Genomic DNA, 27,402 nt, shown 5'->3' with positions numbered 1-27,402 from the left:
GCATCTGCTGGGACTTTGCTGCAGTTGGAGTCAGCAGGGCTGAAGGAACCCCTACAAGTCATCTGCTCTGTTCCTGTGTCCCAAGTCACATCCTGACGCCATTTCCAAAGCATTCTTCTAATCTGGATTGACAGACCTAGGTTGGCAGAGATGCATGACTTCCTTACTTCTCCCCTAGCCCTTTCCTGTCTGTCCCACTCCCTAGAGACATGGGGACAACCATTTCCTTCTTAGATTCCCCTCAAACTATGCTGGCTGTGTCTGGCCACAGGGACCTGTTTTCCCTGAAGATCACTCTGCTCATAGCAGCAGCCTTTGTGCTCTGGCTGACATCCTCAAAGACAGCTTCCCTGCTGAGGCCCCCAGCCTGGGGCTTGCATTCTGGGCTCAAATCCTCCCCAGACCTGCTGGCTTGCCAACACTGGGACACGGGTATTACCCCCAGGGAGGGAAAGCTGGCCACCTGTCACTGCTTCCTTGGGGAACACATGTATTTCAGTCCTGTTGTTAGCCCACGTAATTCAGTCCTTTTAGCTTTTCAGAAGGGTGTCTCTGCTGCTACTGGAAAGATGTGCAGCTATCTGAGAGAGCTGGAGCAGAGGGGAGGCTGCCCTGCCCATCTTCCCTAGCCAGTGCCCAGCCCCTCGGGTAATGGGACCATGAGACCCAGCTGCCATGGTACATAGCCCGTCAGCTGTCAGTTCAGCTCCTGGAAGAAGCTGGGAGGTGTTAGAGACAAGCCCGGACCTTCAGAAAGTCACGTTGTGCTGAGAAGACACAGTGTAGCCCCACGGGAGCCTGACCGTGGGCTGCAGAGGGTGACAGCTGGGCAGTATTGCTGGTGGCCACGGGCGGCTGAGGGTCGCACCTGGGTGTCCCTGTCACGGGCTGCTCGTGGCACAGCAGCGCTGAGGATGCTGAAGGCGGGCGGCTCTCTGCCGCTCGAGCAGGTCGCTGTGGCTAGACCAGGCTCCGGCCGCGTGTGTATATCTGCAACAGCCGTCTCGGGGCTGGGTGGTCCTGAGGTGCGGAAAACCATTAGGGGGACATCTAGGGAGTTAAGGAACAGCAGGGCATCGGTACAGGGCTCAGGGAGCTGCCGAAACGTGAGGGAGCATCACGAGCTCCCCGGGACATTTGGGGGAGCGGGGGCAAAGGGGCTCGGGAAGAATGGGCTGGTGAGGCTGTGGTCTTGACTCTTGCCGTGCTGGTGCAAACCCGGGTTACCTCCACTAATCGGAGCGATGCCCAGATGTGTGTGGAGCGAATCAGCCTGCCACCCTGATTCTTACGGAGCAGGGCAGAAAAATACCTGACTGAGCCAGCAAACGAGCTGGCTGTCCCTGGGGTGCAGCCCCCAGGCCGGGCTGCCGGTCCCCGCAGCACCGGCTCGGGCAGCGAGAAATAGCTTTTATCCTTTTCCTTTAAACTCTGCTGGCTGGCACCACCAGGGTCTTTCCCTCGCTGGGGGAGTGGGAAGGGCTGTGCCCTGGGAAATGCAGCGATCCGGAGAGAAAGGAGAGAGTTTGTGCCGTGCTCTCGGAAGCAGCAGGAGAAGCAGTCACGTCGGGAGCAGCGGCGCGGCTCCCCTCGGCCAGCCCTCGAGCCGCTGATCGCAGCAGCGCCGATCGAGCGCGGCTCTGCGGAGGTGAAGCGGGTCCGGCCGCAGCCGCTCCCGCCGGCCCCGCGCCGCGCTCCGCGCCGCCGCCCCCCGCACCGCCCGGGGCTCCGCGCTCCCGCCGCTCCCCCCGGCCGCGGCCCGGCCCGCCGCAGGGCCGCCGGGAGCCCACCCGGCCACAGGCCGCGGCGGGGCCGCCGAGCGCTGCCGGCCGCCGTCATGCCAGCCGCCGCCTCTCCACTCCCGCCGCCGGTGCTCCAAGTTGGCGGGTGAGCCCTCCCTCGGCACGCAGGTAAGGACCCGCGCACGGCTCTCGGGTGGGGGCACCCCCGCTGGCACCCGGGCCGGTCGGCGTTCCCGGGGGCTCCGGGAGCTCATCCCCAGCGTCCCCAGGCTGCTCCGGTGGGATGGCAGCGCGTCCCCAGGGAAAGGCAGCCTCGCGCCGAGCTCGAGTTGGCGCCAGGGGGTCAGAAAATACCTTGGGGGATGTAAAAATGAAAGGCTACAACCTGGAGAAATCGGGACAAATTACCTCGTCAGAGGCTCTGGGGTGGCCAAAATGTAAGGATTTCAACCAAAGTTTTGGAGGCCAGATATGTCAGAGCAATTGCAATGACACCTTGGACCCAGGCTGCCTTCAGGACTCCCTCCCCGGGTGGCAGCTCGCCGCTGGCTGAAGTTTGGGGGTGGTTTTGTTCTTCTGAGAAGCCTCAGCAGCCGGCGGGAGCCACGCCACTGCCGGCCATGGGCGGGATGCAGCTGGGCAGGGGAGCAGTCCGGGCACCTGGGCACATACAGCTGCTGAGGGTGCCGTGACTTGTGCCAACGACACGACTTCCCTGAGCTGCACCCCCCTTCTTTGAGCAGCACTATCTCCCTGTAGCCCTGAGGATGACCTCCCATTTTGTGTATGGGAGAAAAAGCCACTCGTTCAGGAGTTTCAATGAGAAATACTTTCCTTCTCTACCCAGTGCCTGTTTATAATTCCTTCTCCGAAGCTGCTGTGGGTTTCGCAAAAGCCATGCTGCTCTCCCAAACCCATTTTACTGGGCTGCTTCCTTTGCTTCTGAAAAAGATAAATTCCCCTTTCATTTAGCTTGGATCTGCCACCAGTAAAAACCTTTTTCCCAGAAGGAAAGGTAGCACTATATAAATACCAGGGGAAACTAGAGAAGTGGGGTCTGAGCCTGCCTGCCACCCGCAAGGAAAAAAATAGCTTTGGTCTCTGAGGGATAGTGGCTGGTTACTTTGTGGATTGTCATGAGAAGAAATTACCCAAGCCAAAAAGGAATGACTGCATTTCTCTGGCAAAAGTTTCTTGTGTCATAAAAACAGCTGGCAGAGCTGAAGCTTTGGGGAGCTGAATCCACTTCACTTTGTCTCCCTGAGCCACCGTCAGAGGCAGGTAATAAACACCATTATTAAAGAGTGAGTAATTTGCTGCAGCTCTAGCACAGTGAATTTGTACAGCAGATCCCTGCTTTTGCATGGTACACAACTCCTTCCTGCCCTCAGCCCAGCCTGCAGACGTCATCATCACTTGCAGAGAAGTGACCAAGTACTCAGAAAAAAATTGGTCCTTAAAATCTCCCTCTACCACCTACAAGCTCCCTGGAGCAAGCCCCAAAAGGGCCAATCCCTGCCCAGTCCAGGAGCTTATGGCAGAGCAGTCTGTGGGGCCCTGGCATGGGCATGGGCACTTCAGGCCACTTTGGTTTGTCTGTGCCCCTCACAGCCCCTGTGCTTGCGTTGGGATGTACTCACATCTTCCCAGGACCATCTTTGACTTCACTAGGTAGTCCAAAGCTCTGCCCTTTCTGCCCCCCTTTTCCTGCCTATTTTCCAAAGTTCTGGACCTGAGCCTGTGACTGGCAGGTACCACTCGCAGGAGCTGCAACTCCATTGCTGCTTTCAGGGTGGTAATTTCAGGCAACATCTTTAGACAGAATTTCTCTATTTGTAGAGGTGGAGATGGCTTTTCGGAGTGAATGATTGGCTTTTCGGAGTGAAGGGCCAAGGCACAGCATTAGAGAGGAAAAATAATGTGTTGCAGGTTTCCTCCAAATTGTCCTTCTATGGCTGTTTCTGTGTCAAGTGAAAAAGACAGCAAGCCAAACACTTTTGTTCAGCCTGGAAGGGAAGGCTACAATGATCCCCAGTGTTTATTGGGTGCATTATCTAAACCAGCTTCCTTTTGAAGTAAAAGACTCCAGGTATGTTTTGAAAACCAGAGCTGGTTGCAGGATTTGTCCCCAAGCTATGTGTCTGGAAGCTCAACAGCTGGTGTGAAAAATTAGCCCAAGGCACATCAGAGATTCAATGCCTTGTGTGACAGCCACACTGATGCTGCTCCTGAACTGGGCAGAGGTTTCTCTGCAAATCCTTCCTGCTCTCCAAGGCTTCCATGGAGGCAGGGAAGGACAAGAGGGTCCCCACCCAGCAGCAACATACTGGGAGGGAAGCACCACGAGCAGAATGTCCTCCCTCAACCCACGTAGGACCAACAGTGCAGCTCACCCCGTGCACAGCTGCCTCTTTCAACACACTGTGCCTCTGGATGTGCAAGAAGCAAGCTGAGTCCTCTCCTGGGGGGGTGGTGTCATGGGCTGGGAAGAGAGATCGCCCAGGAGGAAATGGAAAACATCCATACAGCAAATGATGGAGCAGTCCAGAGGCGCATCAGCAAGGCAACTTGACCAGGTCATGGAAAAGAAAATGTGATATTGTTTTGTAACAGCTTTATTTCCATATTATATGGAAGAAAATTTAGCACTATCCTCTGCTATCCTCATGAGCACTATCCTCATGAGCAGGAGAGCCTTGATCCTCTGCATCATCCTGGAGTCCGATACTGTGGGATGGACAACAGTTGTGGGATGGACAACAGTTGTGGGATGGCTGGGGGCAGCTTCTGCCTTTCCTCTCATTATATTCCTGACAATAGAATAAACCAGTGTGAACTGCCCCTCCTCAGATTCAGAGGGCACATCTCCACTTGAGTATTCTTTGGCAATATGGAATTTTGGAATATGGAAGAGACTCTCAGCATCTGGTTTGGATTGCACTTTTTGACCCTAGTAATAATTTTAACACCTTGAAGTTTGTCTGGGCCTGCAGATGTTTGCCAGATGGGAAGACAGCAATCCATTTATTTGCTGGACCAGGAAATCATCTTATTGCTGATAATTGGAAACTTAGGGCTTGGAAAAGTAAGCTAGAAAAGTGTCATCTCCACAAGTTAAGTTCATTTTTAAAGAGAGAGCAGATCATTGGCAGATGAATTAAACATCTGAACCACAAAGGAGCCTTGTGAATCCCCAGGAGAATCAGGACACAGTAAGCAAGGTGGAAATAGCCCTGAGCTGAAGGCAGGGAGACATGGATAAAATAAACAGGGCAGTGGGGAGAGGAGGGTGCTGCATGCACCAGCCTTCAGGGTGCTAATGAATCATTTGAGTACAGATATGTTCTGAACAGAGACAAATGAGCAGTCCTTAACAGACGCTTTACATTGCCAGCTTCAATTGATAACGGGGATTTTCAGGGAGATGTGAGCATGGAGTTAGGTGCTGTGGCTAAGCTGCTCTATCAGCAAGACACAGCTGTGAAGGGGAGGACATCTTTCTGTGTCCCCAACAACTGCTGCCACCTTGAGTGCTACGTCCCTGTCCCCATTTTGGTCTTGGATGGTGCAAGTCTCTCACCGGGAAGAAAGGCAGGTCCCATCTGCCTGACCACTGCTGTGCTGGGTGCCAGGATGTTGAAGGGAGATCATCCCTGGGATGCAGACCTGCATGTGGTCCCAGGCTGGGCTGCAGGGCAAAGGGAGGAGGCACAGCTGGAGGGGAGATGAGGCACAGGTCTGCTCCAGCACAGGGCATTGATGCTCTCAGAGTGGTCTCTGGCGACAATGGGGTGCAGGGTCCCATAATAACACCAGCCATGATTGGCCTGTGGGACCTCATGAGCAGGAGAGCCTTGAAGCAGAGATGATGGGACTGGAGAAAAGGGTCTGGGTAAAAGTGCCTACTTGGAGAAGAGCATGGAGCCATTTAGGATAACCATTGTGTTCAGTTCAATACTGGGTATAAATAGTGATGGAGAAAACTTAATGTGAAATCGAGGACTGTAGTCATTAGCAGAGGAAAATCAGCCATGAGCAAAATTACAATCTGCCAGCAAGAGGTTCTGTGCATCTTCCTGCAGCAGAGAGAATGTCTTGATAGTAAACACATCTTGAAGGACCTCTGTGAGCAGTCCAGTGGGATACTTGTTCCTTTGGGCACTCTGAGCAAGGAGCCTGATCTGGGGCAAGGGGCTGGGCTGCCTCTGTGCTGGAAGCATTGGAGCCCAGGTGTCAGTGAGTTTGGTTCTCAGTGCCTCTGCATACATGGATCTTTCCAAGTAGGTTTTCTACACTGAGGGCAGAATGCCAATGCCCCTCTCTCCAGAGAGCAGTCTTAGTGTAATTCCTTAGGGTGGTCCTGAGCTGAGGAAGAGAAGGTTGAATCCCAGACCCAGTCTGAGCTCATGTTTCTCCAGAACAGTGATTTAGATGCTGTAGCAGGCAGGGGAATTAGTCTCCTCTGACCCTCAACTGGTATTTTTTGGCTCAGATGAGAAGTGAAAGCCCAACAGCCTCCAAAACTGTCTTCACTGGCTAATGCCTCAAAGGGCTGGGGATGCTGACAGTCCCAGCAGCGACAACACCTGGGAGTCATTGCCCTGACTTCCACTGCCTCCCAGCAACCCTGCTGGGTCCCCATACAGGAAAGTGAAGAAGCCTCTGGTGAGAGCAATGCATCAGCTTTGTTTGGTGTCATGTGCCCCTTTAAAGCCCTTCGCAGAGGCTTCTTGTTGAGGGTGCTGCAGGGCTGCTGTTTGTTTGAGTGCAAACCCATCGGGAGTGCTCTGAGGCTGAGGACTGTCCCACTGTGGATGTTGGAACCTTCAGAACTTGCCCATCCCTGATCCTGTCCTGGTCCACTTCCCTGGCCCAGTGATACCAGTCAGGTCACCCACTCTGCTGTGCCTCATCTGGGCACCCCATGGCGACTCTGCTGCCCTCCAGCTCCGGACCAGCCGCAGGAGCGGCCCCCGACCCTGCCTGCTCTCCTCCCTGGTCCCAGGTACACAGAACAGCCTGCAGAAATTCCGACAGCCGCCTTATTTACTTGTTTGCGTCTCCTGCTTAAAAAAGGCCATGCCGAGAGAGTCCAAACCTGCTAATTTTACACCTAGCCACCCACACCACCATGTGCTTTATTTCCATCATCATCCATGCTTCCTTCTTCCCGCGTCGCCGGCCCGATGAGCCCTTCCCGTACCTCTGTTGCCCGAGGGGCACGGCGGGGCGCATCCCGGCCGGCTGGGTGAGCTCCGGCCCCGGGCCGGCGCCGTGCCCTCGCTAGACGAGCCAGCGCCAGCCGTGGGGTGCTGGGGCGCCGTAGCCTTCCCCAGAGATTTGGGCACACCGGCACCGGACCCAGGCTGTGCCCACAGCCGCCGGCCCGGCCGCGCTGCGCTGAGGGTCGGGAGCGGCCGGGGCGGTGCGAGATGTGCGGGACTCCTAGGGGGGTGTGGGACAGTTGGGGCATTGCGGGGCTGTTGGTGCGGCACGGTGCGGAGTGCGCGGGCTGTGCGGGCGGTGCGGGGCTGTGCTGTTGGTGCGGGGCTGTTGGTGCGGGGCTGTTGGTGCGGGGCTGTGCTGTTGGTGCGGTGCTGTTGGTGCGGGGCTGTGCTGCTGGTGCGGTGCTGTTGGTGCGGGGCTGTGCTGTTGGTGCGGTGCTGTTGGTGCGGGGCTGTGCTGTGCTGCTGGTGCGGTGCTGTTGGTGCGGTGCTGTTGGTGCGGGGCTGTTGGTGCGGTGCTGTTGGTGCGGGGCTGTGCTGTGCTGTTGGTGCGGTGCTGTTGGTGCGGGGCTGCTGGTGCGGTGCTGTTGGTGCGGGGCTGTGCTGTGCTGCTGGTGCTGTGCTGCTGGTGCGGTGCTGTTGGTGCGGTGCTGCTGGTGCGGTGCTGTTGGTGCGGGGCTGTGCGGTGCTGTTGGTGCGGTGGTGTTGGTGCGGTGCTGTTGGTGCGGGGCTGTGCTGTTGGTGCGGTGCTGTTGGTGCGGTGCTGTTGGTGCGGGGCTGTGCTGTGCTGCTGGTGCTGTGCTGCTGGTGCGGTGCTGTTGGTGCGGTGCTGTTGGTGCGGGGCTGTGCGGTGCTGTTGGTGCGGTGCTGTTGGTGCGGTGCTGTTGGTGCGGGGCTGTGCTGTTGGTGCGGTGCTGTTGGTGCGGTGCTGTTGGTGCGGGGCTGTGCTGTTGGTGCGGTGCTGTTGGTGCGGGGCGGTGCTGTTGGCGCCGTGGGCCCTGCGCGGCGCGCCGGGGACACCTGGTGGCCGTGGCCGCCTGGCGAGCGCCGGACGCGGCCGGGGCGGGGGACACGGCAGCCACGACCACGCTGGGGCGCCGCACAGCCTGCGTGTGTGCAGGCACGCCCGGGGTGAAGCCGGGTGTTGTGGGAATGCTGCCTGGAGGCGATGGAGTTTCCGCTGCTCCCCTGTTGATGTGATGCGCACGGGCAGTGTGTCCGGATTGCTGGCACCGGAGCTGGGGACAGAGAGGGGTGGGAGCCCCAGATCTGGAGAGCCCCTGGAACGGCTTCTCCAAAACCAGTCCAGTTCTTCCCTGCCAGCCCCAGGGATGGATTTGCTGCTCCCTACCATCAGGAGCAGGACCTTAGTTCTGAGCATAGCTGGGTCAGAACACTGCTGCAGAGAAACGTTTTTATCAGAGACAATAAAGACCCAGTTTCCACCAGGAAATTGCCCAATTTGACTTGTGATCCTTGAAAAGCAGCCCATGGCATCCCAATTCTCAGAGCAATTTAGTCTCTGTTGGAGCCAGCAGCCCTTTGGTACTGGCTTTCCACCTGTCAGGAGATCAGAACAAGCGTTTTATTCACTCCTTTCCAGCTCTATCAAACCAGCTGCATCAAAGGTGTGAATCAGATTCTCTACATCACAAATGCCTCAGCTATCCTCTCTCTAATCCAAGTCCAGGCTTTGTGTCACCTTCTTCCTTCCCTCCATTGGTCCTCACCAGCTCTTTCCCCTCCATCAGCTTCATAGCCCTTTTCTTCTCCATGTTGGTGGCCAGGGTTGTTCTCTGCCTGGCTCAGATGTCACTTTGCTTCCCCTGCCCCACACTTCTCACCCACCATTTCCCTTCCCACTGCTCTCCCTACTGTGCTCTTTTGTTTCTCCAGGTACCATCTCTGCCACCCCCATTGGGGCCATCATGTCTCACCACCCTTCCCTCCTGCCCCACACTGAGATCTGCCTCCTCCACATCACCCCTCTGACCTTTCCAGCCCCCAGGCCACCTCACCTGATGCCACAGCAACCTTTCCCACGACTGGTGGAGGCTTTGTTACACCCCGGGGATGAGCAGCCCCTCAATCTACATGCTTGTCCTGTGCCCAGGCCAGAAGCAGTGGTGTCAGACAAGCACCCATGGGAGTGCTTCAGTGTTGACTGGAGCCAAACTGCTTTCTGCAATCATGTCTGTGGGGCTGATGAAAGCACTTCCTTCTCCCCTTGAGCTGTGGTTCACCCTGCAGGGCTCAGGGCTGGGACATGCCAGGGATCCACGCTACTGCACGGGCTCCTATGGCTGAGAGGGGGCTTGGTCCACTCCTGCCAGACACATTGTCCATGAGCTCTCACAGCCATTCCGTCCCCCCACTTTCCAAAATGACAGCTGCCCAGGCAATGCTGTGCCTTTGCCTCTCAGCAGCTCTTGTGAGATGGTTTTCTCTTCAGCAGCATCACAAGCTCGGATGCCCTGAGGCAGAGATACTGTGTCCGGACTGGACCTGGGCCTCTGCTTAGAAGATCCAAAGCACCTCCTGAGAGCTTCTAGGAAGGTCTGGGCCCAGGGACAGGTGCTCAAAAAATCTCCTATACTTTCCTCTTCCATCAGGTGTGGGTCCACATCTGTCCTGGGGCTATGGCAGCTGTACCTGGCCATGGTGCTGCTTAACATCAGCTGGATCAGGAACAGGCATTCACGCTGTCCCCTGCCCTCAGACCAGCCAGGGCATGGCAGTGCAGCAGGACACCAATGCCTGAGGGCCCTGACCTCCCCTGGTGCTGTCCCGAAGGGGAAAGCCTTCAGCCAGGGTGGGCTAACCTTCTCTCTCTGGAGTCTGGGGACATGCACCACAGCCACAACCTGCTAATGAGCCCGGAAAGCAAGGCAGAGTGTTTGCTTGACAGGGCAATTAAATGATGATTGATTCCTGGAACAGCTACTTAATTCATCATTAGCTGGCTTATCATAGCCAGCATCTGTGCCAAGGGTCCCTCTGAGAACTGCCTCAGGGGATGTGGTGTGGAGGTGAGATCTGTGAAATACAAAGCTAAATTTGCTACCTCTTTATTTTCGTGCCTTATTTTGGCTCATTTTACCCAGCATTTGCCTTAAGAATCTGAGAGTACACAACACAGCTGTGCATTTCCCACTCTGTTGGGGGCTGCTGCAGCCAGGCTGGGGAGCGTGGGGGCCTGCTCAGCCAGCTGGTTACAGGAGCAGCCGTGCACAGGGGGAGGCAGTTCGGTGGGGAGCCAGCAGCTGTCAGGCAGCAGCAGAGCTGCAGCAATGGTTCAGCTCAACGAGGGCACCGCAGTCTGCCTCCTCCCAGGTGTGCCCAAGGTGTGTGTGTATGCTTGTGTGTGCATCCCCCCTGTGCACCCAGCAGCACATCTGTGTGTGTGCATCCCCCCTGTGCACCCAGCAGCACATCTGTGTGTGTGCATCCCCCCTGTGCACCCTGCAGCACATCTGTGTGTGTGTGCATCCCCCCTGTGCACCCTGCAGCACATCTGTGTGTGTGTGCATCCCCCCCATGCACCCTGCAGCACATCTGTGTGTGTGCATCCTCCCTGTGCACCCTGCAGCACATCTGTGTGTGTGTGCATCCCCCCCATGCACCCTGCAGCACATCTGTGTGTGTGCATCCTCCCTGTGCACCCAGCAGCACATCTGTGTGTGTGCATCCTCCCTGTGCACCCTGCAGCACATCTGTGTGTGTGCCTCCCCCCTGTGCACCCAGCAGCACATCTGTGTGTGTGTGTGCATCCTCCCTGTGCACCCTGCAGCACATCTGTGTGTGTGTGCATCCCCCCCATGCACCCAGCAGCACATCTGTGTGTGTGCATCCCCCCTGTGCACCCTGCAGCACATCTGTGTGTGTGTATGCATCCTCCCTGTGCACCCAGCAGCACATCTGTGTGTGTGTGCATCCCCCCTGTGCACCCTGCAGCACATCTGTGTGTGTGTGCATCCCCCCTGTGCACCCAGCAGCACATCTGTGTGTGTGTGCATCCCCCCTGTGCACCCTGCAGCATCTCACCTCCATTTCCTGCTGCCAGTACAGCCCAGACTAGCCCCATGGGGTTGATGGATGCTATCCAGTCTTGCTGGCAATCAATGGCCACTCTTTGACAATTTTGTCTTTTACTGTGTTCTTGCTTTCATCTTCTGACTTCACTCCTCTTTCCCCAAGCTTGGTTATTAACAGGCTTTCTTTCTCACCAGGCTTATTTTATTACTAGGCTTCCTTTTTAAAGTCCCTATGTAGCTAAATTCCCTGTAGGATTCAGATAACCCAAGTGGGGTTTGGGGACAACTGAAGGGCTGGTCTGACTCTCTCCTTCCCTGCACATGTGCATGCAGGGCTGGGCCTCACCCTCTCTGCCATTCCCTCTCTAATGTCATCTCTAGAGGCTTGATGGCCCTTGTCAGGACCTGCAAACCCAGACCATTCTGTACACAGCCTCTGTGTGATGTGCTGATCTCGGTGACTGAGGAGGGGGAAGCATCTCTAACCCCTCTGGGACTGGCATCCTTTCACACCTTCACCACTGTTGGAGAGGAAGGTTTCAGCCTGGCTGCTCTCCAGCAGGGCTGAGCACACTGCTGTAAGCATGTTGTGACACTGGCCCTCATTGTCCCCTCCCCACTGCTGACAAATGCCAGGACTGGGCACGAAGGCTGCAATTGGTGGTTCCCTTGCTTATTGATCAGAAGCACTGTGAGATTTTCTTCTGCCCTTTTCCCTTGACCCTGCAGTCTCCCAGTGAGAGCATGAGCCCCAACTCCCAGGAGTGGAAGGCAGCAAGGAAAAGAGACTTTAGTACAGGTAAATCTTTTTTAATTCCGGAGGGTACAGGACTTGCACAGGCGAAATCCTTCTAGCTGTATCCCTGCCCTGTCCATGCTTTGTGCAGCAGCTTAAGATCCTGGCTCTGCTCTAAGGACAGCTCCAGGACAATCTGAGGGACCAGAAAGGTTGGAGCTCACCCCACTTCCCTGGGATGAAGCCTCAGCCCTGCCCAGCCCACATTCACAGACTTCCTCATACTTGAGGAGTTTTTTCCTGTGATTTCTTTTGCTACCCACACTGTTACTTTTCCAAGGTATGTTCACCCTAGGACATTTGCTGCCTGCAAGCCCTTGCTGCCTCTTCCCCAGAGCTCAGGTCAGTGAGACATCTCCCACTAGCCCTTCTAGCATCCTTTGGGACTCAATAGAGTCCACGTCCAGCAGCAGTCCAGCTGCACAGATGCACTCCTCCCACACTGCTTCCCTGGCACTTCCCAAACTGCCTTTTAGGTTTCCAATTCCTTCCAGCTCCTTTCCCTTCTTTCCCCCTCCCACTCTCTGTTTCCCAGTGCTTGCTGCTGTGAACGTGTGGCTTTTCTGTGCGGCTCTGCTCCTTCTCCAGCCTGTTGCTGAGGACCCACATGAGAAGCACAGCAGGTTCCACACAGGCAGCACCTGCTGCCCAGGGCCAGCAGCCTGCCCGAGGTCCCTCTGCTGGTGTTCCTCAGCACATTTGGAACTGACTCCCTTCAGCAGTTCTCAGCAAGATCCCATTCCTTCCTACCCTAGCTTGCTGCCAGAATCATTTCTTGAAATAAGGCATGGACGCTGTACTAAAACTGTCAATTTTCTCTCCCTAGCTCTGGGCTCCTGCTTTGGCTGCTGCTCTCAAATGACACTTGGTGACTCTCCTTACAGTTTTGTTAAAAAATAGGTTATTTTATTAGAAATCTAATTTGCATGTTAAGGTAAGCAAAGAAGAGGATTGTGGTTTCCTTGTCTGAAAACTGGGATGTAGCTTTGAGCTTCTCCGTGTCAGTGCAGAAAATAAAACCATCTTTGCTATAAATATGCATCTCCCTTAAATATTTTGAAAATACTTAATGGCCATCTGCTGCACGAGCCACTACCAGCTTTATAAGTAAGGTGGGAGACTGTGGAAGGCAGGGAATGGTTTTAGGAAGGGAGAAGTGAAGGGCATTCACCAAAATGCACAGTGTTTTAGCAGCACGAGAGGGCTTTTGAACAGTTCCATTTTCCTGAGCAGATTTCCAAAATGTGATGACCACTGCCCAAACAAAGCCAATGGACAGGTCTATTTAAAACCATGCATGGCTCTCCATCTGCATGGTGTGGTAGAGTTTGGCCAAGCAAACAGGACCACTTGGGCTTTTCAGTTTTTAAAGTCTTCAGTTGCTCTATTTATATTTTCCTCTTGAGATTTAAACCCAAGATGATGTGCTGTCTGTCAGAAAACCTAGTGCACCTCAGGGACTCTTACAGCAGGAGGAAGTGTGACCCTGCTGCACAGCATCCTGCAGAGGAGTCAGTGACCCAGGTCTCTAAGGGGAACAAGAACATTTGAGGTTGCAAGGCAATAAGGTGGCATGGTCTGGGAGCTGGGAAAATGCTAAAGAGACTGTAGAACCTGGGGCTCAGGGAGTGAAGAGGGCAAAGTAATTGTTTCTCTCTCCTGAGAATGCTGATATTTTACTGTACTTTTTCTTTGTTCCAAGGTGGGTTGGGAAACCAAAATAGTAAATGCTCCTCTGAAGGAAAGGGGTGGAAAGATTTCATCTGAAAAATTTTCATGGGAAAAAAAAAAGAGAACAGTACAAGCCTTCAGTACTCTGAAATGGAGGAAGGGAGAGGGAGGTGAATTTCCCTGAGGAAGAAATCCATGTTGACATTTGTAGCTGAGGATCTCCTCTGGACTCAGCATTTTCTGAAGCTGCTGGCCCAGAGCCAAGGATGTCTGGCTGCCTCTGTACCCAGGAGTGGAGCTGGTTTAAACATCACTTTGATGTGATGGATCATTTACTCAAAATTTCATCATTTCAAAGGGATGACCAAACTGCCTGGAGTCTCCCCTTTAATGTCCACATCTTTCTGTTCCTCCTCACAGCTGGCTGAGCATCCAGCACTCCCACCCCAGCCTAAACACCACCTCCATATCCTCACAGCAGCCCCCTGGCTTCCCTTGGTAGCTCACTGCACTCGCTTCAGCCCCAGTTCAGGCTTGGATGAGTCCTACAGAACTTCCCATGCACCTGAAAGCCAGTTAGGTCTATGTGTAATGTCCAGTGGGATATAATTCGCCATGCAGCCCTCTACTTTGGGAAGTCAGGGAGGCTCCTTGAATGATTGTCAGTCTCTTATCTACTTCTGTGCTGTCAGTCACAGCACACATTATGAACCAGCAGAAAAGATGCAGTAGGTCCTTTCCTGTCAGGCTGCACATGGCCAACTTAAGATGCATTATAGATACAGCAAGTCCTCATGCTAATCCAGCCTGAATCAGATAACCTTACTGCAGGGTTGCATCCTTATCTTGCTGCCACCTGAGGAGATAGCACAGCATTCAAGCTGTGCAGAGGTGGGGAGGGGTCTTGTTTTCTCCAGTATTGCCAATTTTTTCTGTTCCCACTAGCCTCTTGACATTGGCTGTGCTTTTGTGCTCCCCTGCCTTGCTGAAATAACAGCCTACTCTCTCCCACCCCTCTGCTCCTGCAGGATCTCCCCCCCAGCACCGCCAGCAGCATGGAGAGCGTGCGTGAGCTCCAAAACCCACTCCTGGCCAAGCCCAATGGCCACCTGGGCAGCAGCTATTCTTACCACCAGCACCACAGCCAGGACTACCCCAGCCATCGCTGCCAAGGGAAACTGTATTCCTACATATTCCAAAACACTGGTGGTGCCAGGACTCACCAGCTGCTGGATGCCAGTTCCCTGCAGCTGGCTGTTGAGGCTTTGTACGGCCCCAGTTTCATCCTTGTGAAGGATGAGACTGCTCTCAAGGCCAAGGACAGCAAGATGGAAAGCTGCGAGACCACTTTTACAGAGAGCAAAGAGTCTTCATCTGAAGCTCCTGAAGGGCAAGAGGCACCAGGGTCCTGCCTGGTAGAGAGTGACATCCGTATCCAAACTGTTTCCTATGAGGTGGAGGAAGAGGAGCTCCAGGAGTATGAGGTGAGCTTGGACAGGTAGGATGGCACTAAACTCCTGTGGTCATTCTTTCTGGACATTGGTTCAAATTCTTGAGAATTTATTCTCCCTTCTTTACCCTGAACTCCCCCCACAATCCTACCATCTCCTGCCTCACCAGCCTCCCTGTGCCCCCAGTATTTCTTTTTCCTCCTTATAATTTCTGCTCCTTTTTCCTCACTGCTGGCCTCAGAAGGAAGTCAGCTTCCTTAAGAGAAGCCTGGCTGCCTGCTGCTGGGAGCAAAAGGGATGTGGGTCTCTGCAGGACCCTTGGGAAATGGGAATGCTTTGAGAAGGGCAGCCTGCTGCTGGGGCACTCGAGCTAAAGAGAAACAGCAATTCTTGCATAACAGCAAAATTCACATGTGTGATGGCAGCAGCTGAGAGAAAGCTTTATATATATAGATATAAAGACAAGATGAATCCTGCACAGGAAGAATGAGAGCTGACAAAGCAGCCTCCTTGCTGTGCTGAGCTTGAACAGTGGTGCCAAGGCTGGGAAACATCATCCAGGATCTTGAGAGGTGGGAGAGGGTCCCAGAGCCCACTGGAGCTGCTGCCTGATGACCCAGCACAGCTCTGCTTCTTTTGGTGTGGGTGACGCAGCCTGTTCAGACAGCAGCAGGGATGTCCCCACCTCTGTGTCCCTTCCCCACCAAGACACATCACCTGCAGGGTGGTCTGAGGCTGGCCCAGCAGTGTCCAAAGGCAAGAGGGCTCCCCACAGCCACTGAGCAGTGACTCACTAAGGGAACAGGGCATGCTGCCCTGCAATGGAGGCTCCACTTCAAATGCTTTCCCTCACTTCCTAAATTAGTTTAGCAAGATATTGATCTCCTAGACTCTAATGGGGATAAGTCACTTTGTTTAAGTTTGTTTAAGCTGACAAACAGTCAGTTCTGCCAAAGCTGAAGATATTTCAGTTTAAGACTCTCTCTAATGCAAGGAAATCCCAGACCCCCAGCATTTGCTCTGGCAGGGAGCCGAGAATCCAATTTGCTGAGCTATGTTGTTCCTCATCAAACCATGCTGAAGAGTCTAAAATATTTCTGAAATTTACTCCTTGAATGTGCCAGTGGGAATTGTATGAGAACATGTGATGGGATCAGGAGAGAGGGGGAGCTGGGAGGCGAGGTGCTGAGATGCAGCCTGCAGAGTGGCATGGGCAGGTGGGCATGTGCTGAATCCATCTGGTTTTGCAGAGCGACTCCTCCAGTGACAGCGAAAGCGAGGATCACTTCCTGATGCTGCCCCCCCGGGACCACTTGGGCTTAGCCCTTTTCTCCATGCTGTGTTGCTTCTGGCCCCTGGGGATTGCTGCCTTCTACTTCTCCCAAGGGGTAAGGAATCCCTTTGCTTGCCTGCATGTGCCAAGTGTTACAGCAGGGGCCCTGAAAGCCTCCGCAGCCCATGGAGGTGACCAGCACCTTTCTGAATCTGGGGCTCATCTCTGTGCCACGGCCATCACTCTGAGGGTTGACACAAAGGGTGCTCCTGGATGTCTCCACAATTGTTGTGGGGTTGGAACCCCTCCACTTCTGGTGTGGGTTACTGGAGGCCAGGCTTTTCCTTTGGGTTTTCTGGCTGTTATTTAGGGAACTGGGGCTCCTCTTGGCCCCTTGCCCAGCTTTTCACCCTCCAGCTAGGTTCAGGAAAATGGCATTTTCCCACCTGTCCTCCCATTCTCCAGTAATGTGAAGGTTCTACACCATGACCCAGACTGAGGCAGCTCATGCCAGAGGAGCCAGGCTGCTCTGGAGGCTGGAGGCAAAGGGGAGCTTGGTGTTTGTATCACACTACAGCTCCTCTCTTGCACTTGTTTCTGATGCACATTGGCTGACCACTGCCAGGCTGGCAGAGGCTGGAGAGGCAATGGCCCTCAGGCTGCAGCAGCTCACAGAAACTGCTGTGTCCCTGAGGACTCAGCTTGGAGCCTGGGCTCACTTACACTGCTGTTGACCCAGAATAATTCATGCAGAGCCAGAGGATTTACTCCACATTTGCATAGATGCTGCTGTACCAAGAATAGATGGGAGGAGGCATTAAGAAGTTAAATCAAGAGGATAGGAACAGAGGTGGAAAAATATATTACATGAGTTCCTGGCACAGAGTTGGTGAGAGGCAGGGGAAGCATTAATTAATTAGGACCCCAAGGAGCAGTTGATTTCACATTTTCCGCATAGTGCAAGATAGCACAGTGCACTCTCCATGTGGTGATGTAGGTGGGGCAGTTTAATTCCATTTTCTATAACTACCCCCTTTGCTCACTCACTGAGGCAAGGACCATATCGTTGTTTGCTGTCTTTGTACATTGAGTGCATTGATGCCCACCTGGAAACTTGAACTCAAGTAGTAGGTAACAAGAGCATATTGGGATATGCCCTGAGCACTCAGAGAAGCTGGAAGTTGCCATACTCTTCCAGAGAGATAAGGATCTGTCTCCACTGCTAGTTTCATCAGCCCTTCAGCAGCAAATAGGCTTCAGCTGAAAACCCCATGCAGGAAAAATCAGATGGCAACAGAGCTGGACCAACAGACCATGCCATCAAGAGTCAGCTCCCTGAGCCTAGGCAGTTCTCATTAGAGCTCTGTATAGGGTGCACTGGTATCTGGTCAGTACCACACAGCCATCATGCCATGCGCTGAGGTCTCACAAGAGTCCAGCCACCCTCTCACAGCTCTGGCTGTGTGCCCAGAGGGGTGCTCTCAGACAAGTAGCTGAAGCCCATGCTTCCCTTGGAGGCAAAATCCACAGGGAAATGTGTGCAGGTGGCACTGCTGTTCTGAGCCCTCCCAGACTGACAGACACTTTGCTGTCTGTTCCCAGCCTCCATGGGGTGCAGTGGCCCAAAGCACTGACTCAGAAATGAAACAACTGCATGCTGGTTAAAGGCCAGGTTGGTACAGCTGTGAGCAACAAGCATTTCTTCTCCTTCCAGACCAGCAAGGCTGTCTCCAAAGGAGATTTTCACCTGGCCAGCTCAGCTTCCCGCCGAGCCCTGTTCCTTGCGGCGCTCTCCATCACCATTGGCACAGGAGTGTACATCGGGGTGGTGGTAGCACTGATTGCTTATCTCTCCAAAGGGGGCCACGTGTAGCTGCCACCTGCATGTCACTGCCATCCCTGGCCACTGACCCTGCTGGGATTGAGCTTTCCTGCGGAGCACAGAGCACCGGGGCCTGCAAGGGCTGCTTGCACAGCAGGGCCCCAGCATGAATGTCCTGTGCAGGTTTCTTCCTCTTGCAGACAAACAGTGGACTCCTGTTCTCCCTGAGGCTGTGGCATGTGACCGTCTAACAACAGGGAATTGAGCACCAGCCCCGCTGCTGGGACAAGGAGGAGCACATTTGCCTGGTGGAAGATGTGCAGGAGAGAAACCACACGCTGCTGCTGGGCTGGTGCAACCACCCCAGTCGGGGGCTACAGCTTCCCTTCTCAGCCCCACAGCTGGGAGATCCATCCCTTGCCCAGGCTTGGCCCATGAAGGGTACGCACAGGGAGAAGAGGGGTTATGGTGCCAGGGAATGACTGCTGCTTCTTCTGGGAGGCCAGAGTCCTGGTGGGGTCTCCAGACATCTGTGATGGGGACAATATTCCCACTTCAGTGCCATGGGGTGGCCTGACGCCTCAGCTGCAGTGAAGTAGGAGGACAGAGCATGGACAAGACCGACAGGCATGCTCTCTGCATCCCTCTGCAGACAGGCCCCTGATCCACAGGAGAACATCCCAAGGAGGAAGGCAGGCTGGTGGTTGCACACCATCTCTCCTATTGTTGGCACAAGCTGGTAGAGACAGCAAGGTTTCCTCTGTGTTAACAGTGACTGCCATGATGATCCCAAGTCAGAGCCCTCATAAGGTTGCCATCCCAGAGTGCTGGGCCCTCAAAAGTTTTGTAATGGAAATCTCTACCTAAGAAGTGTCCTGGGAGGTGTGCTGGCCTTGAAGAATTCCACTCCTTGTGCTAGGTCAGGGCCCTGCACACAAAGAGGGATGGGAAGAAAAGGCTGACAAAACCTGCAGAATCTGGGGTGGGAGTGCTGTTTGTGAGGGGACAAGATCCAGAGAAGGAGGAGACGTGGAAGGAGCCTGAGACACAGGGTGACCTCAACACACTCCTTCCCATGCCTTGGAGAGAGGTATCTCCATCCATCCAAAAGCCTCTGGTAACAAGGAAATACCAAGCACCCCCTGCCATACATCTTACTTTTGCCTATTTGTATATTGTCAGCAACACATTAAATGCTTCAGAAGTGGGTATGAAGGCAGTGGTTGCCCCAAAGGGCTGGAGTTAAGAAGCCATGCCTCACCCCCCACTCTCCAGCATCCACCTTTGACCACCCTCCTCTCTCTGGCTCTCCTGTTGCCTCTTTTCCCCATGTGCAGGAGACTGCAGGCAGACTCTGGGCATCCCTCACTCCCTTCCCAGAGTTTCTGGGCAGGCTGCAGCCAGCTTTGCAAGAGATGCAGCATGTTCCTCCAGCTGGGTGCCATTCAAATGTACATTTCATCCTAAAGAAGCATGTTAATGTCTGAGATTGCCATTGTACTTGAGCCATAAAAGAGAGAAGTGCATCAGAGACCTGTACAGAAGCTGGTCTGAAAGTTCCCATTATGTTTTTTAACATGGAAGAACTAATAAAAAAGCAGGAGAAAAGACTCTGTTTGTAATAATGTGGAGCTGGCTATCAAAGAGGCGAGCTTCACGAGAGTCCCACACTCACTTAAACCTGGAGGTGTTTATGCTGTTCCTGAAGGAAGTTATAATCTATCTGGTGTCTGGGTATCTTGGAGGGAGGTGTATTTCAGTGTAGATCACAGTGGGCAAAGACTACCAAGAACAGGATGGTGGTGTAGGCTTTTTTCCCCCTCTGTGTAGTTGGACAAGAATTAGGGACAGGAGCATCTGTGTGTATTAGAAGCATAAAATCTGCTTGAAGAGGGACAGAAAAATACAAACATCAGGAGGAAATAAGCAGATCTTGCTTCTGATGGCAGACAGAGAGGCAGAATTTGCAGGGAAGGGCTGGCATGTCCAAAAGAGATGAGGTGGTGTTGGAGAAGAGTAATAAGGGGGAGACTCACCTGGCACCCATGTGATGGTTTTCATTCCCCTCTACTGCATGTGTTCAGCCTTCCTGGATGTCCATCCCTCCAAATAACCAAGCAAGAGCATTATTTCAGGAGAGGGGATGTCTGTGGGTGCATCTGCAGCAGGGATGATCAGCCCTACCACCCCAGCTCAGTGTTGTCCCAGCTAAAGCCCTCCTCATCTCTCCCCTTCAAGTACCCCAGAATCAGCAGGGGTGGGGGGGTCCCTGCTGATTCTGGTTGAGACAAAATTATTTGGGCTGCCAGACCAGAATCTACAATAAAATACAGCATTTGCTTCTGAATTTGTAATTCTTCCAGCTGGTTCCCTCCAGGGGCTTCTAAGGGTGGGGGGTCCAGCAGTCTTCAGCCCACTTCCCATGGGCAGCCCATGCCTCTGAACCCCAAACTGCTTCTTTGTCTTTTTTTAATTGGAGCTGCATGGGGAAGGAGCAGGCTAAAGGGCCAACAGAATTAGAGTCTTTTCCACTAATAGCCTGAATCCCTGATGAACTTGTCAAAGTGGGGGAGAAGGGGCTGTGCCAGAGCATCCCTAAGGGGGGTATTATGCAAATGCAGAAATTAGTTGGAAACAGCCTGAAGGGAAACATGTGGAAATTTAAATCCAAGGAAGAGCATGATCACTGCTGAATAACTTATTATAGACTCACAGCATCTGCTGTAGCTGCCTAAGCAGAAGGGAAGGAAGCAAAAAGGCAACAAGACACAGCAGTCAGGGAAGGTTCAAGCTCCAGAAATTTGATTGAGCTTAAAAAAAAAAAAAAAAAGGTTAAATTAAACTACCAGTGGGTGTGGAAGAAGTGACTCTTCACCCCCTTCCTCCTGTCCTCCCAGAGAAGGGGTCCCTCTCCCAACCAGGACCCTCAGCTCAGCAGCAGAGCTCTGTAGTGGTCCAGATCCCACAGGGGATACTCAGAAATTTGGGGAGAAGGAGGAATAGCCTCAAGTTCTGGCCTGGCAACATGTCTAGCTCAGAAAGAAGGAATGGAAGGAGCCTGGCAGGTCACTGCTGTGGGAGGTGATGCGAAGGGCAGAAGGTGCAAAGATGATCTTTGTGTAGAGGGGCGGTGGCAAAGTGAGATCTCTGGTGACCGATGAGGGAGACTTTGGGGTCTCTGAGATGGGGATGGAAGAGAGTTGGTAAAAGAGTGACTTCCTATAACCACAACCTGCTGTCCTTCTCTGCATCCCAGAGCTTTCTAAAAAATAATCACGAGTGGTACTGAAGAGTTCCATGACACAGCAGAACAACTCTCTCTTCTCCATTCCTGATTGGGACATCTGTTTGTAACCAAGTTCCCCACCAGATGACTGCAGGTGCCTGTCCCTGTGAACACAGGTACTGACTGGCACCCTCAGCACAGGTCTTTCAGCCCCCTGGCCTCAGCAACCCTGTACCATCACCCTCCTCCCCACTGCTCCCCAAATGCCCATGTCCTGGCTCAGTTTCCCCACCAGTACTACCAGCCTTCATCCTAAGCCAGTGACACTGAGTGACAGACATGGTCACCAGAAAGCCCCTTCCCTGCCCCCTTCCCCAAATCTGTGCACAAACACCCCTCTCTCATTTCACACACTCTGTGGCCTTTGGGTTGACAGAAGTGCCATGACCAGATGTCCCAGATGTCCTCCTTGCTGTTAGAACAAGAACTTGGGGACCAAGCCAGCCCCACTCCCTGGACTGGTTGAACATCCCCTCCATCCCTCCCCTGCCTTGGAGATGGTCCTTGCTCAGCCAGGAGCTCAGAGCAGCACTGTCTCAGGTGTATTGGGACTTGGTTTCTTTTCACAGCAGTGGAAAACACATTGTCTTCCAGCTTGAGCTCCTTCTGTAACCTCCACAGCATCAAGGTGAGCACTTCCTGTGGGCTGTTCTCTTCAGAAGCAGCTAAGGACAGGGTGGATGAAGGGTGGGGGTGGCCTTTGAATCCTACCTCCTTCTGGGGTGCAGCCAGGAAGAAATTTGCTGAGGAAAGAAGACCCAGCTCCTCAGCACAGATCTGAGTGATAAATACATCTGAGCTGTCACCTGCTCTGCTGCCACTGCTCACCCCTGGCAAGTGCTGTGGTGTGCCAAATCAGTCTCACTGGCTACAAACAGGAGCTGGGGAGTACTGATGGGGGATGCTGGGATGGGGCCATGCTGGATCTCACTCCTCCTCCCACAGGTGAGAGGATGGCAAAGGGGAAAAAACGTGGTGTGGTTTGTAGGGGACTCAGAACCCCTGTGGGACACTGTCCCCAGCCAATGGGATCCACTAGGACAATGGTCCTCCCACACACTCCCAGCCAACCTGCCCCTGCTTGGGGTCAGCCCCAAAGTGGGTGATGTGGAAACTACCAGAGCAGGATATGGGGTGTCCTTCCTGCTGCACTCCCAGCACCCTCACTCCCTGGGAGGACAAAGCCCCTTGCAGAGGCAAAGCCACCATCTGCTCTTTCAACAGCACCCATCAGGGGGGTGGGATTGCAACCATGCTGGTGAAATTAGCTGGAAACAGCCTGAAGGGAAACATGGTGGAGCAGAAATGCCCTTATTTCACCCCCATCTTTCATCTGGAAGATGGTGAGAAAAGAGACATGGGGAAATAAAAGCAGAGTGAGTCCTTTGGCTCACTTAATATCATAGTGAGTGTTTTCCCTTCACAGTAATGCAGTAAGGAAATAGCTAATTATCTGAGACAGTGCAAATTTTTATTTCTGTCAAAAAAAACCTTTAAAAATCATGTAGCAGTGCATCTCTTCACTAGTTTATCTTCTCCTCCTTGCTCCCCAAAAACAGCCTGCAGTGGAGAGAACATGGGGAGGCACAGCCTGTGGCAATGCCATCTCTCCTGGGGCTGGTGAGAGAGGGTTTTTGCAGAGAGAAGCCAATTAAGAGCTATTGCTCAGGCAGGCATCAGCTGCTGGGAAATCAGGAGCTTCATTACCTCTGTTCTCACCACACACGCAGGCACCAGCTCACTCTTGCACTGACTCTGGCAGCCACACATGCCAGAACACACTGCTGGGGTCAAGCTGTCCCCATGGGGCAAGAGGACAAGTGCTGTCAAGAGGAGACAGAGCACTAGGTGGGGACCCCTTGCTGAGGCCAAGGCATGGTGTCCATGGTCACTGGTGAGTGACAGGGCTTGCTGTGATGTCTCTGGAGGGGCTTGGTCAGTGAGGGTGACACAGGAGGGTGTTGGCACCACCCTCCACTGCTCAGCTATCCCTTGTGGTGCCAAGGGACTGTACCCAATACAGCCCCCTCTCCACTGCTCCACTCCATGTCCTGGTGGTGTCCAGGCACAGGGACATTTGGGGACCAGGTCTGCAGGTGGGCTGCTCATCTGAGCTGACCCTGGTTTTGCTCTAGTTGATGTCTGGGCTGGATCTCAGAAGCAAGGAAAGTCTTTGCAGATGGACCACAAATGCCCTTTAGCAAGTGTATATTGAAGATGCAATTTAAATATTCTCATTGATGGTACTTCAGAAGATTTGAAGACTCAAGACTAACAGGTGTCAGAAGCATCCAGCTTAGGAGTTCCTGGGCTAGATAGAGCCTGTGTCTCCCTACCCAAAATCAGCAGGATCTCCCCTGAGCAGAAAAGCTAGTGCTGCCCCTCCAGCTATGACAGAGAGTGGGATGGGGATGAGGATGGGATGGGGGCAGTGGTGGAAGAGCCTCTCTTCTCCCCCCACCCTGCCCCACTCCTGCCCATTTCTGCCCAGGAGCTTTTCTGGCTGCAGGGCTGTGCTCAACTTGGTCCCATCCTCTGAAGGCTTCCCAGCAGAAATGCCCCTGCTCTGCAATTGCTCCATCTACTTTTGGAGACACAATGCTTAACCAGTTTTTAATCCTTGCAGCATTTGCTGACTTAATTTTTAAATAAATCTAAAATGTCAGGCAGGATCAATCCCAGTTTCTCACAGAAGTCAGAGTGCAGACAGAGTGCTGCCTGCTCCTGGCACAGGGAGCTGAGGGACAGCCCAGTGGGCAAGGGGCCCTTCCAGCCACCCAGGCAGGCTCCCTGCCCAGACTCACCCAGTTATGGAAGTGCCTTGAAGATATAACTTTATTCTCAAGCACCTGAGTTTGGCAGGAGTGTGTGTCCATCCTGCCACAGCTCTCCTACCTTTCCCAGCACTACAGTTACTGAAGTGATGGAAAAGGGATGGGGAGATCAGTAAAGGAAGATGCCAGGGGAGTAGAAATGAAATTAAAATATAAGTGCAGTATCTGCTGAAATGCCATCCTCAAAATAGCATAGGAAAGTCTAGGCATAGGCATCAAACTCTTGACACTATTAGGCTAGAAAAAGGAAAGTTTGCTTCCTAAAGTGCTTTCATACCTGAGTACTTTCTCCAAAACTGCAGTATTTTCCAGATATTGACTGTGCTAAAATAACCTTACACATCAGCTTGTTTTCTAGAAGAGGAAAGGCTGGAACACTGCATCTGGAACTTGGCCAAACTGCTGGGATGGAACCACATCAAGAGTTGTCAGGTGGGGGCTGGTCCAAGAAAGCTAAGACAGGTATTAATGGGCTGTTGATATTTTAGAAGATCAGTTGGGCTGGAGGGCAAGATCCTTGAGGATCTATATGAGGACTGATCTTCCATATTTTCAATAGCAAGCTGGCATAGGAAAAAGTGTCATTTGCTACATACCTTAGTGTCATTTGCTAAGAAGACAAATTAGGAGGGTTTTGAAATGCAGAAGAAGAGTAGAGAAACTGGGCTACCTTGAAGGCAGGAGTGGTAGATATGGGATGAAACGCAGGAAACACAATGAGGTGTTGCCAGCAGGAATTGCTGCAGCAGGCAGGGAGGTCCTCAGCTGGCAGCAACCAGGGAAAGGCCTGAGCCATTGCTCTAACATGAAAAAGGCAGATCTTATGTTTGGGTAATTGGTTCAGTAAAAAAATATTCATGAAGCATAATGGCAGGGCAGTGATGGGCCACAGCTGGACTCCAGAAGACATTTTCAGCCACAGCACATGAGATGAATTTTAATGGCAAGGAGGCAGAGCAGGTGGTAGAGGAACAGGGAACAGTGACAGTGGCTGGCATAACCTGCTGGGACAGAGGCAAATGGTTCCCACAAATACCCCTGGGGCACAGGAGGAAAAAGATTCTGTTTGAACAACTGAATTGGCTTGGCAGCACTAGTTGCCTGTAGTCAGGACCTATGGAGGGAATTATGCAGGGGACTGATAAAAATGATCCCTTTTTTTCTTCTCATCTTTTTCCCCCGCCCAATACAGATATTCTTGATAATGAATTGCTGCTATGCTTGTCAGCATGTGAGCAGTTTTGAATGGTTGCTCTGGCTTCTCTGTCTTCCTGCTGCTGCTACTTCTCTACTCTGATGATCCCAGGGAAGCACAGGAGCTATCCTGTGAAATGCAGCCCTTTTGCCACCTTGATGTGCTTTTAAGACCAACCCTATTGCTCTTCACACCAACAAACAAGCTGCCTGTGCAAAATCTGGAGGCAAAGCCAGCTTGAGCTAACATATATCAGCTAAATGTCCCAAAGTTTTGCTTGGGCATAATCAACTACTCAGCACCTGGGCAGGCTCTGCTGCACTGCACTGCCCACCTTCAACAGCCCTCCCAGGGACGCAAATGAGGTGCCTTAGTGGCAGGGCAGAGGGGAGCCCTAAATTACAGGTAAGCTAAAGGCTGGTCCCTATGTGCTTTGCAGCCCCCCAGCTTCTGCTTTTCAGACACCTTTTAATTTTCATCTTTTCTGGGGTCAGTATTTATAAGCACCTGTCTGTGAAAGAGTTCAGGTGACACCTGAGCTAAAGCTCACTGCCCAGGTGCAAAGGGGCATTCACCACCCAGTGCCTGGCACTGTGATGTGGAGCAGCAGAGCCTGCCTCAAACTCACCTCCCAGCACCAGCCCAGTGTGATAGCAGCACGACATTTACCAATCAAGTGCTACAATTTCCCCCCATTTAAACTGTGCTCAGCCACAAATGACATCAATAATGAACAAGCACTCACCATTTAGGTGCTGCCAGCTGGCAGTGATCCAACATGGCCTGCTGCCATCAAGGCACAGGGAGGGAAATGAGTATTATTCTCCCCACTATGCCCCACCCAGGCATCCAGCTAAGGGCAAGGAAAATATTACACCTAGATCTCTTCATCAGGGCTTCTAAAAATTGTCTTGCAAAGGGTTGTGGACACCAGTACCCAGAAGAGGTTCATCCTGCAACTGGCCAGGTGTGATGCATGCAGCATTCCCAGTTCAGGGAGAGTTGGGTGATGTGAAGCAGAAGCCATTCCTTCACTCTGTAGAGCACACCACAAAGGCTCCCCCAGACTCTCCTGATGCCCACCTGCCCCCAGCAGCACCTGACCACCACCCCTTGTGCTGTGCCATGCTGATGGATGCCCCAGCCCTGCTGTCAGGCACAGGCTGCCCCAGGCTCATGGCCATCCAAATAGGGCCCATGTTAGCACCAGCCACTATCAGAAAACCCACCCTTCCTGCTGCTTCCCTTGGCTCAGGCATGGCAGAGAACACTCTGGGGGGGGGCTTCCATCCATTTTCACAGCTGCTGCCACAACCACCACTGCCGCTGAAAGCAGCTATCTCCAACCTCCAGCAGTTTGGAGACATAGGTAATCTTTCTGCAGTAATTACCAGCTCACTCCCTTAGAGGAGTTCATGGATGAGTCCTCCCTGGCAGCTAATTACTTCAATTACTTCCTGACACAGAGCCCAGGGCTCTCTGCAGCAGCACACAGCACTGCTTGGCAGCTCCCTGCTCCTTATGTGCCTCCCTTCCCAAAACAGCAAGTACCACAGAACCCCTCCTCTGGGACCATAGAGGACATGCTGGACTGGATGGGCAGTGGTGAGATCCCACCATCACCAAGGACAAGGAGCTAAAAGGTTTCTTAGACATGCCCCAGGTCCTGGTTCAACACAGCTGCCCCACCACAGGACAAGCCTGAGCACCCCTTTCTCCTGCCAGGCTGCTGCAGAAGAAAGCTCAGCAGAACTTTCTAGCACAGGGCCCCTCTGCCTGGAAGGCTCACAAGGAGTGAAGCCAGACTACATCAGGAACAGGAACAGGCTGCAGCCAGTGACAGGTTTCAGACACCTTAAGGAAAAACAAGTTATTTGTGAGCAGTTTTGGGAGGAGGTGGGGCAGAGCAGGGGGATGGATCTGGGAGACACACCACGTGTGTTATGGCATCTCCCCTTAACATGGTCACCAAAGCTCCGAATGCCCTGTCAAAGGCCTGAGAGTAAGACAAGAGTCAGTCCTGCTGACCCAGCCTCAGGAGCTGACCTTGTAAATGCAGAGCTTGGGAAGCTC

At 53.2% G+C, this 27,402-nt stretch overlaps 1 protein-coding gene across 3 annotated transcripts; it reads left to right on the top strand.

Moving 5' to 3' along the window:
* The first annotated feature begins 1,784 nt into the window (after positions 1-1,784).
* Positions 1,785-19,624, top strand: SYNDIG1L (synapse differentiation inducing 1 like). 3 transcript variants are annotated; one of them, XM_066551682.1, is made up of 5 exons: positions 1,786-1,910; positions 12,624-12,731; positions 14,497-14,952; positions 16,170-16,307; positions 17,907-19,624. In XM_066551682.1, exons 3-5 carry the CDS (start codon positions 14,524-14,526, stop codon positions 18,063-18,065), a joined length of 726 nt encoding a protein of 241 aa, XP_066407779.1. In that variant the 5' UTR covers positions 1,786-1,910; positions 12,624-12,731; positions 14,497-14,523; the 3' UTR covers positions 18,066-19,624. The 3 variants fall into 3 exon arrangements, with proteins under 3 accessions (XP_066407777.1, XP_066407779.1, XP_066407778.1); XM_066551680.1 differs by lacking the exon at positions 12,624-12,731 and having other exon boundaries at positions 1,785-1,910; XM_066551681.1 differs by lacking the exon at positions 1,786-1,910 and having other exon boundaries at positions 10,887-12,731.
* Positions 19,625-27,402: the final 7,778 nt, after the last annotated feature.

Source organism: Molothrus aeneus, chromosome 6, assembly GCF_037042795.1.
Source record: "Molothrus aeneus isolate 106 chromosome 6, BPBGC_Maene_1.0, whole genome shotgun sequence".
NCBI lineage: Eukaryota > Metazoa > Chordata > Aves > Passeriformes > Icteridae > Molothrus > Molothrus aeneus.
Note: the sequence above shows the minus strand (reverse complement) of the source record. Positions and strands in the feature narration are given on the sequence as shown.

Coding starts and splice junctions, on each gene's coding strand:
- SYNDIG1L (XM_066551680.1), top strand. CDS start 14,524: ATGGAGAGCGTGCGTGAGCTCCAAAACCCACTCCTGGCCAAGCCCAAT. Junction 14,953..16,169: donor AGGAGCTCCAGGAGTATGAG/GTGAGCTTGGAC, acceptor CTGGTTTTGCAG/AGCGACTCCTCCAGTGACAG. Junction 16,308..17,906: donor CCTTCTACTTCTCCCAAGGG/GTAAGGAATCCC, acceptor TTCTCCTTCCAG/ACCAGCAAGGCTGTCTCCAA.